This window comes from Cervus canadensis, chromosome 7 (genome assembly GCF_019320065.1).
Source record: "Cervus canadensis isolate Bull #8, Minnesota chromosome 7, ASM1932006v1, whole genome shotgun sequence".
Classification (NCBI taxonomy): domain Eukaryota; kingdom Metazoa; phylum Chordata; class Mammalia; order Artiodactyla; family Cervidae; genus Cervus; species Cervus canadensis.
The window spans coordinates 42,900,891-42,914,974 of record NC_057392.1 but is presented as its reverse complement, the minus strand read 5'-3'; the positions used below and the strand labels follow the sequence as shown (position 1 = coordinate 42,914,974).

The 14,084-nt window shown below is 35.7% G+C and overlaps 1 protein-coding gene across 4 annotated transcripts in view; it reads left to right on the top strand.

The window, feature by feature from the left end:
- Positions 1 to 14,084, top strand: part of IQCB1 (IQ motif containing B1) — a 42,090-nt gene that overhangs the window by 3,606 nt on the left and 24,400 nt on the right. For all 4 annotated transcript variants that reach the window (XM_043473105.1, XM_043473107.1, XM_043473104.1 and 1 more), the window contains exons 2-6: positions 2,832 to 2,943; positions 3,169 to 3,331; positions 5,182 to 5,311; positions 8,839 to 8,932; positions 13,601 to 13,700. In XM_043473105.1, coding sequence (XP_043329040.1) covers positions 2,844 to 2,943; positions 3,169 to 3,331; positions 5,182 to 5,311; positions 8,839 to 8,932; positions 13,601 to 13,700 — 587 coding nt within the window. In that variant the 5' untranslated portion in view covers positions 2,832 to 2,843. The remainder of the gene's footprint in view (positions 1 to 2,831; positions 2,944 to 3,168; positions 3,332 to 5,181; positions 5,312 to 8,838; positions 8,933 to 13,600; positions 13,701 to 14,084) is intronic.

Below are 14,084 nucleotides of genomic sequence, written 5' to 3'. Positions count from 1 at the left end.
TTTTTAATCTGTAAAGTGGAGATGAATAAAGGCTCTGCCTCATAGTCCTGTTGCAAGGATTAAATGAGATAATGCTTATGAAAGCACTTCACATGGTGCTTAATTCAAAGTAAACAATGCTATGTTAGCCTTTATTAATTATTAATGACTAACATCTGTATTTTTTATGGTTTCTTTGAGCTTTGGATGCCTTAAAACTTTTTTTTAAAGAAAAGGGTTAGCAACAAATTAAATTAGGATGTGGATTTTTTTTTAAGATAATTGATTTTGTTTACTATGCTATTTATAAACAAGCTTTGGTTGTTTTATTATAACATTTCTGAAATTTATGTTGGGAATCCCCAAGACCAACTTCAGGTTCAGTGATTTGCTAGGAGGGCTCATAGTTCTCCAGATATAATTATATTCATAGCTATGATTTATTATACTACAAGGACACAAAATAAAGTCAGCAAAGGGAGAAGGCACATGAGGTGAAGTTCAGAGGAAAACAGGTACTCTCTTCCAAGAGAGCCCTATCCCAATGGAGTCACATAGGATAATGCTTAATTCTTCCTGCAATTAATTGTGATAACGTGTTGAAGTATAGTCTACCAGGGAATCTCACTAGCAACTCAGTGACCAGAGTCTTTATTGGAGGATGGTCATGTAGGTGTCCTCTGCTCAGTTCAGTTCAGTTCGGTCGCTCAATTGTATCCAACTCTTTGTGACCCCATGAATCGCAGCACGCCAGGCGTCCCTGTCCATCACTGACTCCCAGAGTTTACTCAAACTCATGCCCATCAAGTCGGTGATGCAATCCAGCCATCTCTGTCATCCCCTTCTCCTCCTGCCCCCAATCCCTCTCAGCATCAGGCTCTTTTCCAATGAGTCAACTCTTTGCATGAGGTGGCCAAAGTACTGGAGTTTCAGCTTCAGCATCAGTCCTTCCAATGAACACCCAGGACTGATCTCCTTTAGGATGGACTGGTTGGATCTCCTTGCAGTCCAAGGGACTCTCAAGAGTCTTCTCCAACATCACAGTTCAAAAGCATCAATTTTTCAGCACTCAGCTTTCTTCACAGTCCAACTCTCACATCCGTACACGACCAGTGGAAAAACCATAGCCTTGACCAGATGGACCTTTGTTGCCAAAGTAATGTCTCTGCTTTTTAATATGCTATCTAGGTTGGTCATAACTTTCCTTCCAAGGAGTAAGCGTCTTTTAATTTCATGGCTGCAGTCACCATCTGCAGTGATTTTGGAGCCCAAAAAAATAGTCTGACACTGTTTCCACTGTCTCCCCATCTATTTCCCATGAGGTGATGGGACCAGATGCCATGATCTTAGTTTTCTGAATGTTAAGCTTTAAGCCAACTTTTTCACTCTCCTCTTTCACTTTCATCAAGAGGCTTTTTAGTTCCTCTTCACTCTCTGCCATAAGGGTGGTGTCATCTGCATATCTGAGGTTATTGATATTTCTCCCAGCAATCTTGATTCCAGCTTGTGCTTCTTCCAGCCCAGCGTTTCTCATGATGTACTCTGCATATAAGTTAAATAAGCAGGGTGACAGTATACAGCCTTGGCGTATTCCTGCTCCTATTTGGAACCAGTCTGTTGTTCCATGTCCAGTTCTAACTGTTGCTTCCTGACCTGCATACAGGTTTCTCAAGAGGCAGGCCAAGCAGTCCGGTATTCCCATCTCCTTCAGAATTTTCCACAGTTTATTGTGATCCACACAGTCAAAGGCTTTGGTGTAGTCAATAAAACAGAAATAGATGTTTTTCTGGAACTCTCTTACTTCTTCGATGATCCAGCGGATATTGGCAATTTGATCTCTGGTTCCTCTGTCTTTTCTAAAACCAGCTTGAACATCTGGAAGTTCACGGTTCATGCATTGCTGAAGCCTGGCTTGGAGAATGTTGAGCATTACTTTACTAGCGTGTGAGATGAGTGCAATTGTGTGGTAGTTTGAGCATTCTTTGGGATTGCCTTTCTTAGGGATTGGAATGAAAACTGACCTTTTCCAGTCCTGTGGCCACTGCTGAGTTTTCCAAATTTGCTGTGTTACCATGTACCAAAATTCCAGACTTCAGGAAGGAAAGCAGGTGTTCAACATAAACCACATTGTTTTTACGAACAGTTTAGGCCCAGTGAACCACACTCATATTAAGAAATTGGTGGAAACCTCCTGAAATCTAAGTTCTTAGACACCAGCCAAAGAGCCAGGCTTATAAGGAGACCTTTGAAAATGATAGCAGTCTTTAGGCCTGTATTGGGCTTCCCAGGAGACTCAGTGCTAAGGAATCTACCTGCCAGTGCAGGAGATGCAAGAGATGTAGGTTCAAACCGTGAGTCGGGAAGATCCCCTGGAGCAGGAAATGGCAACCCAATAGCAACTCCAGAATTCTTGCCTGGAAAATTCCATGGACAGAGGAGTCTGGTAGGCTACACACAGGGTCTCAAAAAGTTGGAAACAACTAAGCACACATACACACACAGGCTTGGATTAGCTCTTTTCTGCACACTTTGTCTTTTATGATAAAAGAAAATTAACTCCTAACCTAGGATTGTTGTACAGATTAGAGAGAGTGAGTGTGACACGCCAAGCACAGTTTTGGACTCTTAGTGAATGCACAATAAGCAGTACCTACTGTAGCTGTCACACGAAGGTATAAGAATCTCTAACTGGAGAAATCCAAGTTTCTTCCTATAAGGAAGAGATGAGAGAAATCTACCTTTCACTTTTCAAACCAAGCAAAGCTATTGCCATTTGTGTTTCATATGTTATTTAGGGGGTGACCTAACTAAGGACTGTTGACCTTTATGTTTTTGATTCTGTTGAAATATAGGTGGTATGAGAAATGAAGCCAACAGGTACAGACCCGAGAATCTTATCTCTGGCTGCTGAAGTTGCAAAAAGTCCTGAGCAGAATGTCCCTGTTATACTGTTGAAGTTAAAAGGTAAGAAAATCTTTTTTATGATTGGTTAATTTGTTTAAATATCAAAACAAATTCCATCATATTAGCATTTGTTTTTAATTTGTTCAGTGAAATCTTAACATTGTGATAAAGCAGTGATTTCTTCCTTTTTAATGTATTTTTAGTTTTTATTCAACCTATAGAAATACAGATAGCTCTTGGATTTATTGAGCATAAATAAGTATATCTTATTTCCTTTTGCCTTAGAAATAATAAACAACACACCTTTAGGAAGCTCAGAGTTGAAGAAAATCAAACAAGATATATATTGTTATGATCTCATTCAGTATTGCCTCTTGGTCCTCAGTCAAGATTGTTCTCGTATCCAGGGTGGTTGGACTACAGTTTCCCAGCTAACACAGATATTAAGGTAAAATGAAGCAATAAGTCAGCTTTTTGTTGAGGGATATAGTAGTAGATTCTTATTTTTAAATTTGCTTTCTTTTCTTAAAATCTCGCTAACAAACATTGACAACTGCTTCCATGGTATGTTATGGATGTATATTGCTCCTAACTGTACTTGTGACTATTTCACCATCTAAAATTTCATTCTATAAGCTCTGCGAAGATGATGATCTTGTCTCATGCTCACCACTGAACCCCAAGGAGCTTATAGACTCTTTGTTGGCTAAAGAATATTAAAGAAACAAAGAGATTAAGACTCTGGCTCTATACTGGAAAAACTTAACAGTAGAGATGGGTTGACAGTCATGTGGATTTATCATACAAGGCATAATGAAAGAGGTACTGAAATGAAAGGCATTTCAGGAGAGATACAGAAACTTCATTTCACAGTATATTGATTTAGCTATCTCAAATTTATATTTCATTAGTAACCCAAATCATACCAATAAATTTAGAAGCAGCATTTACTGATCTATTGCCACGCTAGAAATTAAGAGAAAAAGAGATCAAAACCATTTTTTATATAGGGGGCAATAAAATAAGCCAGATGTTCTCAATGTCTAAGCTGCTTCCTAATTAAGTAACTGAAAATGTGCAGTACTCATTGGATCTTAGGTTTTGAAACTGCTTACTCATAATTAAAGATGGATAAAGGCCAGATTCAAACTATACCTTTAGGTATACCTTAACAACTGTATGTAATATTTTTATACCTTAATTTTCAAGATTATTTCCTGAAGTAAAAAAAGCCTTATGCCTTTGTTTTGTTAGATATGTTAGCTCATGGAAATATTGATTGAGCTAGACTCTCAGAAGTAGACTCCAAGTCTCAAGAAATCCACATGTTTGTGAATGTACAAAAATGTATTTCATTTATTAACATTTTCAGTAAAAATAATACTTTTAATTAACTTTAGAAATGAAAGGGAAAAGAGAAACTGATGCATATGGGTATAAGTGTCTTGACCTTCAGAACCAATATGCAAAAAAAGAAGACGTATTAGTTAAGTTTTTAGTATACTCGATATGTAGTAACTGTTACACAAGCCTCAGGCATTAGTACTTACTCATTAGAATACAAACATAGAGACCGTTCTTGAATTGGGAACTTTTTTTGGTATTAGTTTGCAGAAATACTTTTTATTATTGAACCTTTTAAATATACTCATTTCATACCTGGGGGATGACTTTATGTACGGTTTCAAGAGGACCCATTTTTCTAAGTGACCTTTCATTGTATGCTGTGGAATGTATCTACTAGAGTTTTTGCTGTTTGTCTTTCTGATGTAGGGAATATGCAATCAGATATTTTTCAGGTTTTAGGAAAGGAGATTTCTTGGAAAGAATTGGTATAAAATTAGAGTGTTCCATTTCCTAATCTGTCCCTTGTAGACTAATACTACCCTAGCTATTTTTCAGCTGTCTGATGTCTAAAATGTATCAGTTAACACATATGTTATTCCCAAGTTAAATTCTCAAGGTATTCTATTGCTTTTAGAGTGTGTGTAGCCCATTCACCAAAAACTTGCCTCTTTCTCTTTATTGTGAGCCAAGTGTATTTTGTTTCCTATAGAACTAACAAGTAAATTTTTAGAAAATAGACATGCTAGTTCTAAGTATAGGCAAAATTCACACCACTGTTTACTTGTTAACAAAGTTGTTATACTAACTGTCCATTAAAAATTCTTTATTGGCTTGACAACAAAAGAAAGATACTAAAAATTCTCATTAAGACACAATGTCTAGAAGCCTTAGCATTTGTCTAAAATTTGTAATTGGTGCAAACTGAGTCACAAACTTATGCTCTTATTTCAGCCATTGCTGTGTTGGCTTGGAACCGGGAGAAGATGCAGAAGAATTTTACAATGAATTACTTCCATCGGCTGCAGAAAATTTTCTGGTTTTGGGGAGGCGATTACAAACATGTTTCATCAACGCAGCTAAGGTATGTTTGTTTACTTAGGGGTTTGTGTTTTGTAGCCAAAACTGTTTAATTCTTGAGGTGATATTCCACATTGTTTTTTTAGATGTGCAATATTTGGCTGAAAGTATAGTTAGAGTGGCTTCCAAGGTGGCTCAGTGGTAAATGATCCACCTGCCAGGCAGGAGATGCGGGTTTAATCCCTGGGTCAGGAAGACCCCCAAGAGAAGGAAATGGCAACACATTCCATAATTCTTGCTTGGGAAATCCCATGGACAGAGGAGTCTGGTAGGCTACAGTCCATCAGGTCGCTAAGAGTCGGACAGGACTGAGTGACTTCATTTCACTTTTCACTTTCATGCACTGGAGAAGGAAATGGCAATCCAGTCCAGTATTCTTTCCTGGAGAATCCCAGGGACAGGAGCTTGGTGGGCTGCCATCTATGGGGTCGCACAGAGTCGGACACGACTGACGTGATTTAGCAGCAACAGCAGCAGAGTAATGGATTCAAACATTTCAGCTACCAAAAAAACCTTTACAGTTGAAAATTTTACAGTGCTGGCTGAAGCATATTGTATGACACTATGCTTTTTGAAGTATCTGCTTTACTACTGAGTTTTGAGCAACACCCATCGATATTTATTTCCATAGCATAATTTCTACTTTAATTAATAGTAGAGGAAAGTATTGTTTTCTAAGCCCAAGGCTTTTCTTTGTTAACTCCAATGGTAAAGAAGAAGAAAGGTGAACTTTCTATTTGCTCATTCAGATCCTCTCTAGTCAAAATATTTCAACCAAAACATTTGGGTTCACATCAGTCCAACAAATATTTCTTGAGTGAATTATGCTGAATAGTAAATGTACTTTTTTTTTGACCCATGGATTATTTTGAAGTATGTTGCTTAGTTTCCAGATAGTTGAGGATTTTCTTGATATTTTATTGTTATCAGTTTCTAATTTAATTCTGTCCTAGTCAGATAACATACTGTGTCATTTCAGTCCTATGTATGTCTCCTGTATTGGCAGGCAGATTCTTTACCACTGAGCCACCAGGGAAGCCCTGGATCTGATTTCTTTTTCTGGCTGTGCCACAAACTAACTCTGGATTCTTACACAAATCACTTGATTTCATTCTTCCTCTGTTTCCTCCTTTGTAAAATGAATTTCCACCTCATGAAGAGCTCAGACCATTGTGAAAGCTTTATGTTTTCATCAGAGCACTTTTATTTAATATTCCCCATTTAAAGTCAGTAATAATTATATTATTTTCATTCATATTGTCCTTCAGTACATTTCATAATACTTTTCCGATTTGTTATTATGGTGTTAGTATAGAGATAAAAAATTTTTTAGTATATCCATCAAAGGGAGTAAATAGCTACCAAAAAAAAAGAGGGCCCTTTGACTACAGAATAAATTAAAATTGATGGATAAAAAGATGATGACAAGAGAAAGAGGATTCAGTGCACAGGCCCAGAAGGGCCCAGAAGTAGTGTCCAGAATCCAGGCAGGAAGCTACTGTCTGAGTCCATGACTCAGATGCCAGTGTGGCAGGTGCTGGTGTGATGGACAGGCTGGTTGAGCAGGAGGACTCGCTGTCTTTGACCTCAAGGCCCAGCCTCTGCCTCTGAGCCCATTCAGTTCCTCCTGTAGCACTTGTTTGTTGATGGGTTATCATGGCATCAGCAGCACAGACTAAAATGAAACAGTTTGGACTTTGGTTTAAAATTAATTAAAATTCTGTTTCTGCTGTCAACAAAGAATAACAAGAAAACTGAACTTATCTATTAATTCTATCTACCTAGTAGTTTGTCAATCATATATATTTTTAAATTAGTTGGTATGTTGGTAATGGCGTACATAGTGGGACATACATAGGATTTTATGGCCTAAACTGAAAACTTGTTAAAATATATACAGGCATACATACATATGTGTATACACACAGACACACACATACATACATATATACATATATTCTATGTTTAAGAATAGAAAAGCACCTGTGCCAGAATTTTGAAGTGACTTAGGGAAAAATTTTGTTAACCAGTCTCAGAGGCTATGAATTTAAGTTTGACATTATCTGATGGACTTTTATTTTATTTATTTTATTTTTTTTTTTAAATTTATTTATTTATTTATTTTTTCAGTGGGTTTTGTCATACATTGACATGAATCAGCACTAGATTTACACGTATTCCCCATCCCGATCCCCCCTCCCACCTCCCTCTCCACCCGATTCCTCTGGGTCTTCCCAGTGCACCAGGCCCGAGCACTTGTCTCATGCATCCCACCTGGGCTGGTGACCTGTTTCACCATAGATATTATACATGCTGTTCTTTCGCAACATCCCACCCTCACCTTCTCCCAACAGAGTTCAAAAGTCTGTTCTGTACTTCTGTGTCTCTTTTTCTGTTTTGCATATAGGGTTGTCGTTACCATATCTGATGGACTTTTAAAAGAAAGTAGTAATTTTAGGAACCCAGCAGTATCCTTTGAGATTGGTAGCAATGAAGATTATGTGCCCTTTCTTTTCAGTGAAACTGGCTAAGGCAGTTTATTGGACTAAGGGGATTCTTGATCTAATGTGACACTTCTTTCTTTTTTGATTGTTGTTATATTTGTTAGTACATGTCTGTTTAACCACGTCTAATCCTGCACTAGAATAATAGGAAGAAAATGCTTTCATTATTATAAAGAGTAACCATAGCAATCATATTTTTGCTGTTATTACTTTTATGCTATAGTGCATTCAGAACGTGGATGAGATTAATGGCCTTTATATTAACTTTGCAGTAAAATTACGTGGCCAGGGAAAGACAGAACTGTGAATGTATTCTGTTTCTTATTTCCCACTTTGACACATACTCTAATCTAGAATAATTCCTCACTCTACTTTTCAGAAGGAAAGAAGCAGAAAAAAATTGTCATTTATTTATTGGATAAATATTGATTTAACTGTGTGTTTGAACTGTTTTAGACACTGGGTGTATAGTATATAGTGGGTGTATAATGGAGAGCTAAATAACATGGTCTCATGCTCTCATGGAGTCATAGAGTAGAAGCTGTAACTGAAATATGCTGAATGCCTGTATGCTGACATCTATATGTGCATATTGCAGTGATGTTCAACCCTGGCTGCATACCCAAGTCACCCACCTAACTGTGTAAAAAGCAGATGTCTAGACTTTTAACTTTGGAGATTCACATTTCAGTATGTTTGGACTAAAACCTGTACGTAGGAATGTTTTTAAAACTCCATAGATGATTCTTATGAATGACTGGTATCAAAAAATCCCTAGTGTATCAGCTTATAGTTCTTATGCTTCTTATATTGTCCCATTTGACCTCTGGATAGCAACCACTTCTGATATATATTACTAGCCTTAACTGCAGTTTTATAAATTAAGAAAATAAAAGCTTCAAGATTATATACCTCATAAATAGCTAAGATAGATCCAAAAACCTGGTCCTAAGACTCCCCGGAGAGAAGTCTACCTTTTATTAATTAAAACAATTACAGTAAAGTCAATTCTTGTGTGTGTGTTAAGGGTGAAGAAAAAGATGCATTACTACACTTTTTTGAAGTTGTGACTGATTCTCTCTTCTGGCTATTGGGAGGCCATGTTCAACTCATCCAAAATGGTAAGAGAAAAGATTTTTAATGTAACTGATAGTCATTGTAGAGTCACCTGCTAACAGTTTGATTTTTTTTTTCTAAAACAAAAACTTCATTAAATACAGATAAATACAGTTAAGTAAAAGCACATTGAAATAACCCCATACACAAAAAGTAAAGGCAAATTTGGATGTTCCAGCTTTAAACAGACAACATTAACAATAATATTACATTAAGGGGAGTATTGTTAAAATAAAACTTTCTCCTTAGCTTTTTCTATGTAGCAAATTTAAAATAAGTCTTAATAATTTTAACAGTTTATTCTAGGGGAAAAGTTTTTTATGTTTGTTTCGAAGATTACGGTTGTATTTTTAGACTTAGTGTGACAGAAATCCTTATGTAAAGAGTATAGATGTGATTTAACTCACAGCCTAACTATTGAGGTAAGATTAAGCTTTTATATGGTGACATTTTACTAAACTGGAAACTTTATAGGCTATTTCTGTACATACATTGAAAAATATAAATATATGTTAGTTTTATGTTTCCTTAAGACTAGAAAGTAATTTTTAATAATAAGTGTGACAGTGTTCCTCCCTTCTTTAAAGATTTACTCTAAGAAAAATGTAATATATAAAATAATATAAGAACATTGATATTTTTAGAAAGTAAAAATTGAGCTGAATATTAATATTTTATTTTTTACTTTCAGAATTATGCATGTACATCATTTACAGAGTCAGAGAGTTCCATAAGGATTATGTAAAAACACGTAAACACAGTCCTTGGCCCTCACACCTCTCTCCATTTCCCATTTTCCAAAGGCAATTACTTTCATGCTCAAATACTTGCTTTTTAAAAAAAACAAACCATTATCTGTTCATTTCCCTTTATGGAAAAAATATTATTATAAACTTCCCTACTATAAGAACTATTTTACCAAAATGTAAAGAGCTCAGCTACACTATGGTGTAATACTAAAAACCTAGTTAAAAGAGAGACAGCAGGAGACAGACTATGTGAAAAAAGTTTTAAATATGCCATGTTCCTTTTCAAAATAATAACTATAACAAAAGTGACAATATTTCTCAGGTCAATCTGTCAATTCAAAACACCAATAAAATAGATATTAAATAGGATGTCCAGTAAGTTTTTCTCTCAAAAGAACCACTTCCTTGGAGAAATGGCTGACTGTATATAGGTATGAGATAGAAACTATGCAGGGTAAGCCAGAAGTATCTTGAATACTAGACAGGAAGGAAGCAGTCAAAATCTGTTAGGATTTTGTGAAAAGGACTCAAGAGCCAACATAAGGAGGCTTCTGCTAGCCAGAAATGGGAAAATTGAACAGTAATGAGGGTAATAACTACAGTGGATTAAAACACATTAAATATAGTGAGATTATTAACTTTAACCTTTTACTATGGGAAGTAGAATAGCTTAATTAACCCCTATGTACTCATCACTGAGATTCAATCATTATTAACATTTCTCTAATCTTTTTATTACTTATTTCCTGCCACAATTAAAAACAGTTAGCATTAGAGTCTGCTAGGGAACCAATTCATTTTGAAAACTGGTAATAAATAAATAAAGAGTCCATTATTTATACTGCCTTTTCTTACATATTGATGAGGAAAATTTTTTCTTTATAAACATATTCCAGCTAATAAGTGAAAAGGGTGTGATATAATCATGCTATTTTACAACCTTTAGTGAATTAATTATCCATCACTGTCAACATCTCAAAAGGAGAGACAGTCAGATATGAAGTGCCTCATTGTAATGTCTCATTATAACCTCACATATGACATGTATATAACAAAAATTCAAACATGAATCATTTTGATCCTGGAGCTCCAACTACCAATTTGTAGAAGGTCAGAGAAACATTAAATTACACCAGAGGAAAGCAGTTAGCAAAAGTAAACTATGGGAGGCTGAAAGGACAGTTGACATAATTTTGTAAACAAACAAACTGCAAGGGGTAAAAGAGTTGAGTAGAAACCCATAGGTTAAAAGAAATTTGAGAGATAACCACACATTGTGTGGCTCCTGTTTGGATCCCAGTTCAAGTAAACTTCTGAAAATTCACCAAAAAAATAGCAATAGGAGCCGTGACTGGATATTTGGTAAAATCAGGGAATCATAATTATTTAGGTTAGATAGTGGCTATATTTTATGTTTTAATAATTCATACATAATATTTTGGGAATATGTATTGAAATATTTCTGGATAAGATTATTCGATGTCTTGGATTTGCTTTCAGATAAAATGGGAGGCAGGAAGTAGATGGGGTAGGTGAAGCAAGAGTGGCCATGAGTTGATCATTGTTGAAGTTGAGTGACTAATACATGCAGGGTCATATATACTACTCTTATACATGTTTGAAACTTTAATTGTAAACTTTAATTTTTAAAAATTGGCAAATATCAGTTTTTGTTGGGAGACCAAATAGTTATCTGACTATACTTGAAAACAATATAGGGGCTCCAAAAATAAATCTTATAATAATATAGCATAAATGTTATTAAAGTAGAATAACTTCAACAAATTATTTTATCATATTTTTTCCAAAATAGAGAAAAGACATATAAACACTGCATACTACATGATTTCAGTGAATTCAGAATTAAAGTTATTAATAAACATCTTTAGGTAGACAAAAATAGAAAAATACACTTATCCCAGCTACAGAGAATTTTTTTGTTGTTGAAAAATAGAAAATAAAAAACCATAAAAATATTTAATAATATCAGAAGTTTTTTGAAGTTGTTAGATTTTTAAAAATGGTATCTAGTGAAATACTGGATTATGTAAACAGAAATGAAGAATAGTAGTTAGTATGTGAAAGAAATCAAATATGTCCCCTCAGGAGACTGAAAGAGGAAAAAATGTGTAGAAGCTAGGATAGTGTTCACAGAGCTGCCTTGCCAGCATACCTGATCCCACTTTAATTAAAATTCTGGTCAGTTAATGAACAAAGGACTATTAACTGACATTTAATGGGAACCTATGCTGTTTCTCCCTGGAGAAGAAAATGGCATCCCACTTCAGTAGTCATACCTGGACACTCCCATGGATCGAGGAGCCTGGTCGGCTACAGTCCATGGGGTCGCAAAGAGTCGGACACGACTGAGCGACTTCACTTCACTTCTTCACTTCATGCTGTTTCTAGACAAACCTAGATAGTGTATTGTCACCCTGCTTATTTAACTTCTAAGCAGAGTACACCATGCAAAATGCTGGGCTGGATGAAGCGCAAACTAGAAATCAAGACTGCTGAGAGAAATATCAGTAACCTTATATATGCAGATGACACCACCCTTATGGCAGAAAGCAAAGAGGAACTAAAGAACCTCTAGATGAAGGTGAAAGAAGAAAACTGGCTTAAAACTCAACATTCAGAAAACTAAGATCGTGGCACCTGGTCCCATTGTTTCATGGCAAATAGATGGGGAAATAATGGAAACAGTGGCAAACTTTATTTTCTTGGGCTCCAGAGTCACTGCAGATGATGACTGCAACCATGAAATTAAAAGACACTTGCTCAAGAAAGGCTGTGACCAACCTAGACAGCATATTAAAAAGCAGAGACATTACTTTGCTGACAAAGGTCCGTCTAGGCAAAGCTATGGTTTTTTAGTAGTCCTGTACAGATGTGAGAGTTAGACCATAAAAGAAGGCTGAGCACCAAAGAATTGATGCTTTGGAACTGTGGTGTTGGAGAAGACTCTTGGGAGTCCCTTGAACTGCAAAATCAAACCAGTCAGTCCTGAAAGAAATCAACCCTGATTATTCATCGAAAGGACTGATGCTGAAGCACCAATACTTTGGCTACCTGATGTGAAGAGCCAGTTCACTGAAAAAGACTCTGATAATGGGAAAGATTGAGGGCAGGAGAAGAAGGGGATGACAGAGGACAAGATCGTTGGATAGCATCACTAAGTTAATGGACTTAAGTTTGAACAAACTTCTAGGAGATAGTGAAGGACAGGGAAGCCTGGCCTGCTTCAGTCCATGGGATCACAAAGAGTCTGACCTGACTTAGCAGTTGAACATAACAACAACCCTGTTCTAGGACATTTTACAGTAGTCTGTAAGAGAGTTGTTAGTTTTAACTTTACAGAGGAAGAAGTAAGATTTTTTGAGAGCTTAAGTGACTTGCGTAAGCATGTAGTGCCAGGTCTTCATAACTGGCTGTTCAGAGCCTAAAAATTACAAACCAAATACTCTTCTGGGTAGTTAGTGATTTTATTATTATTTAAGACAAGGTATTAGCAAATATGGTACATTATATAACAGTTAAATTTTTAAGTACATGAGCTGCTGATTATAATCATCTGAACTATTGCTATTCCTTCATATTCTCTTTTTCACAGAAAATGTGATTGTCTTCACTCAAATCACTGTTAGAAAAGGAGACTCAGTTTTAGGATATGTTGTATTTTATTTTAATTTAAGGGAAGATAATGATACATTCTTAGTATTTCTTTATTTGTAACTGTTCATAAAAATGGAATAACTGCCTTATTATGGTTATGGAAATAACCAAGTATAACTTTACTGCAAAGTATATTAAGGCAGAAAGTTTAGCAGAAATGCTTACGCTTTGATCTGGTTTTGAAAAGACAAGTAAATCCCAGTTGTATCATCATAGAATCATAATCTTTCTTTTTTTCTCTTTTTTTAGTACTGCAAAGTGATCATTTCTTGCACTTGCTACAAACTGATAATGTTCAAATAGGATCTACGGTCCTGACTATGCTACAGAACATACTGCAGATCAATAGGTGACTTGGCTTTATAAAATATATAGAATTTTTTATTTTTGATTAGAAGCATTACCAGTTTTACTAAAATCAATTGTATATGACTTGTACATAACATTTAAGAAGCTTTGTTATTACCATTGTAGTTTTAAAAAATGAATATAAAAAATATACTGTAAAAGAAAGTTTATTATTGAATTTGTATCTCATTTCAGAACTTAGCCCTATTTCAGTCTTAGAGAAGAAAAATTACTGTGATATCTGAAGGAGAATATTGGGATCACAATAATAAATGACTAATCAGATAGCATCACTGACTCAATGGACATGAATCTGAGCAAACTTTAGGAGATAGTGAAGGACAGGGAAGCCTGGCATGCTGCAGTCCATGGGGTTGTAGAGAGT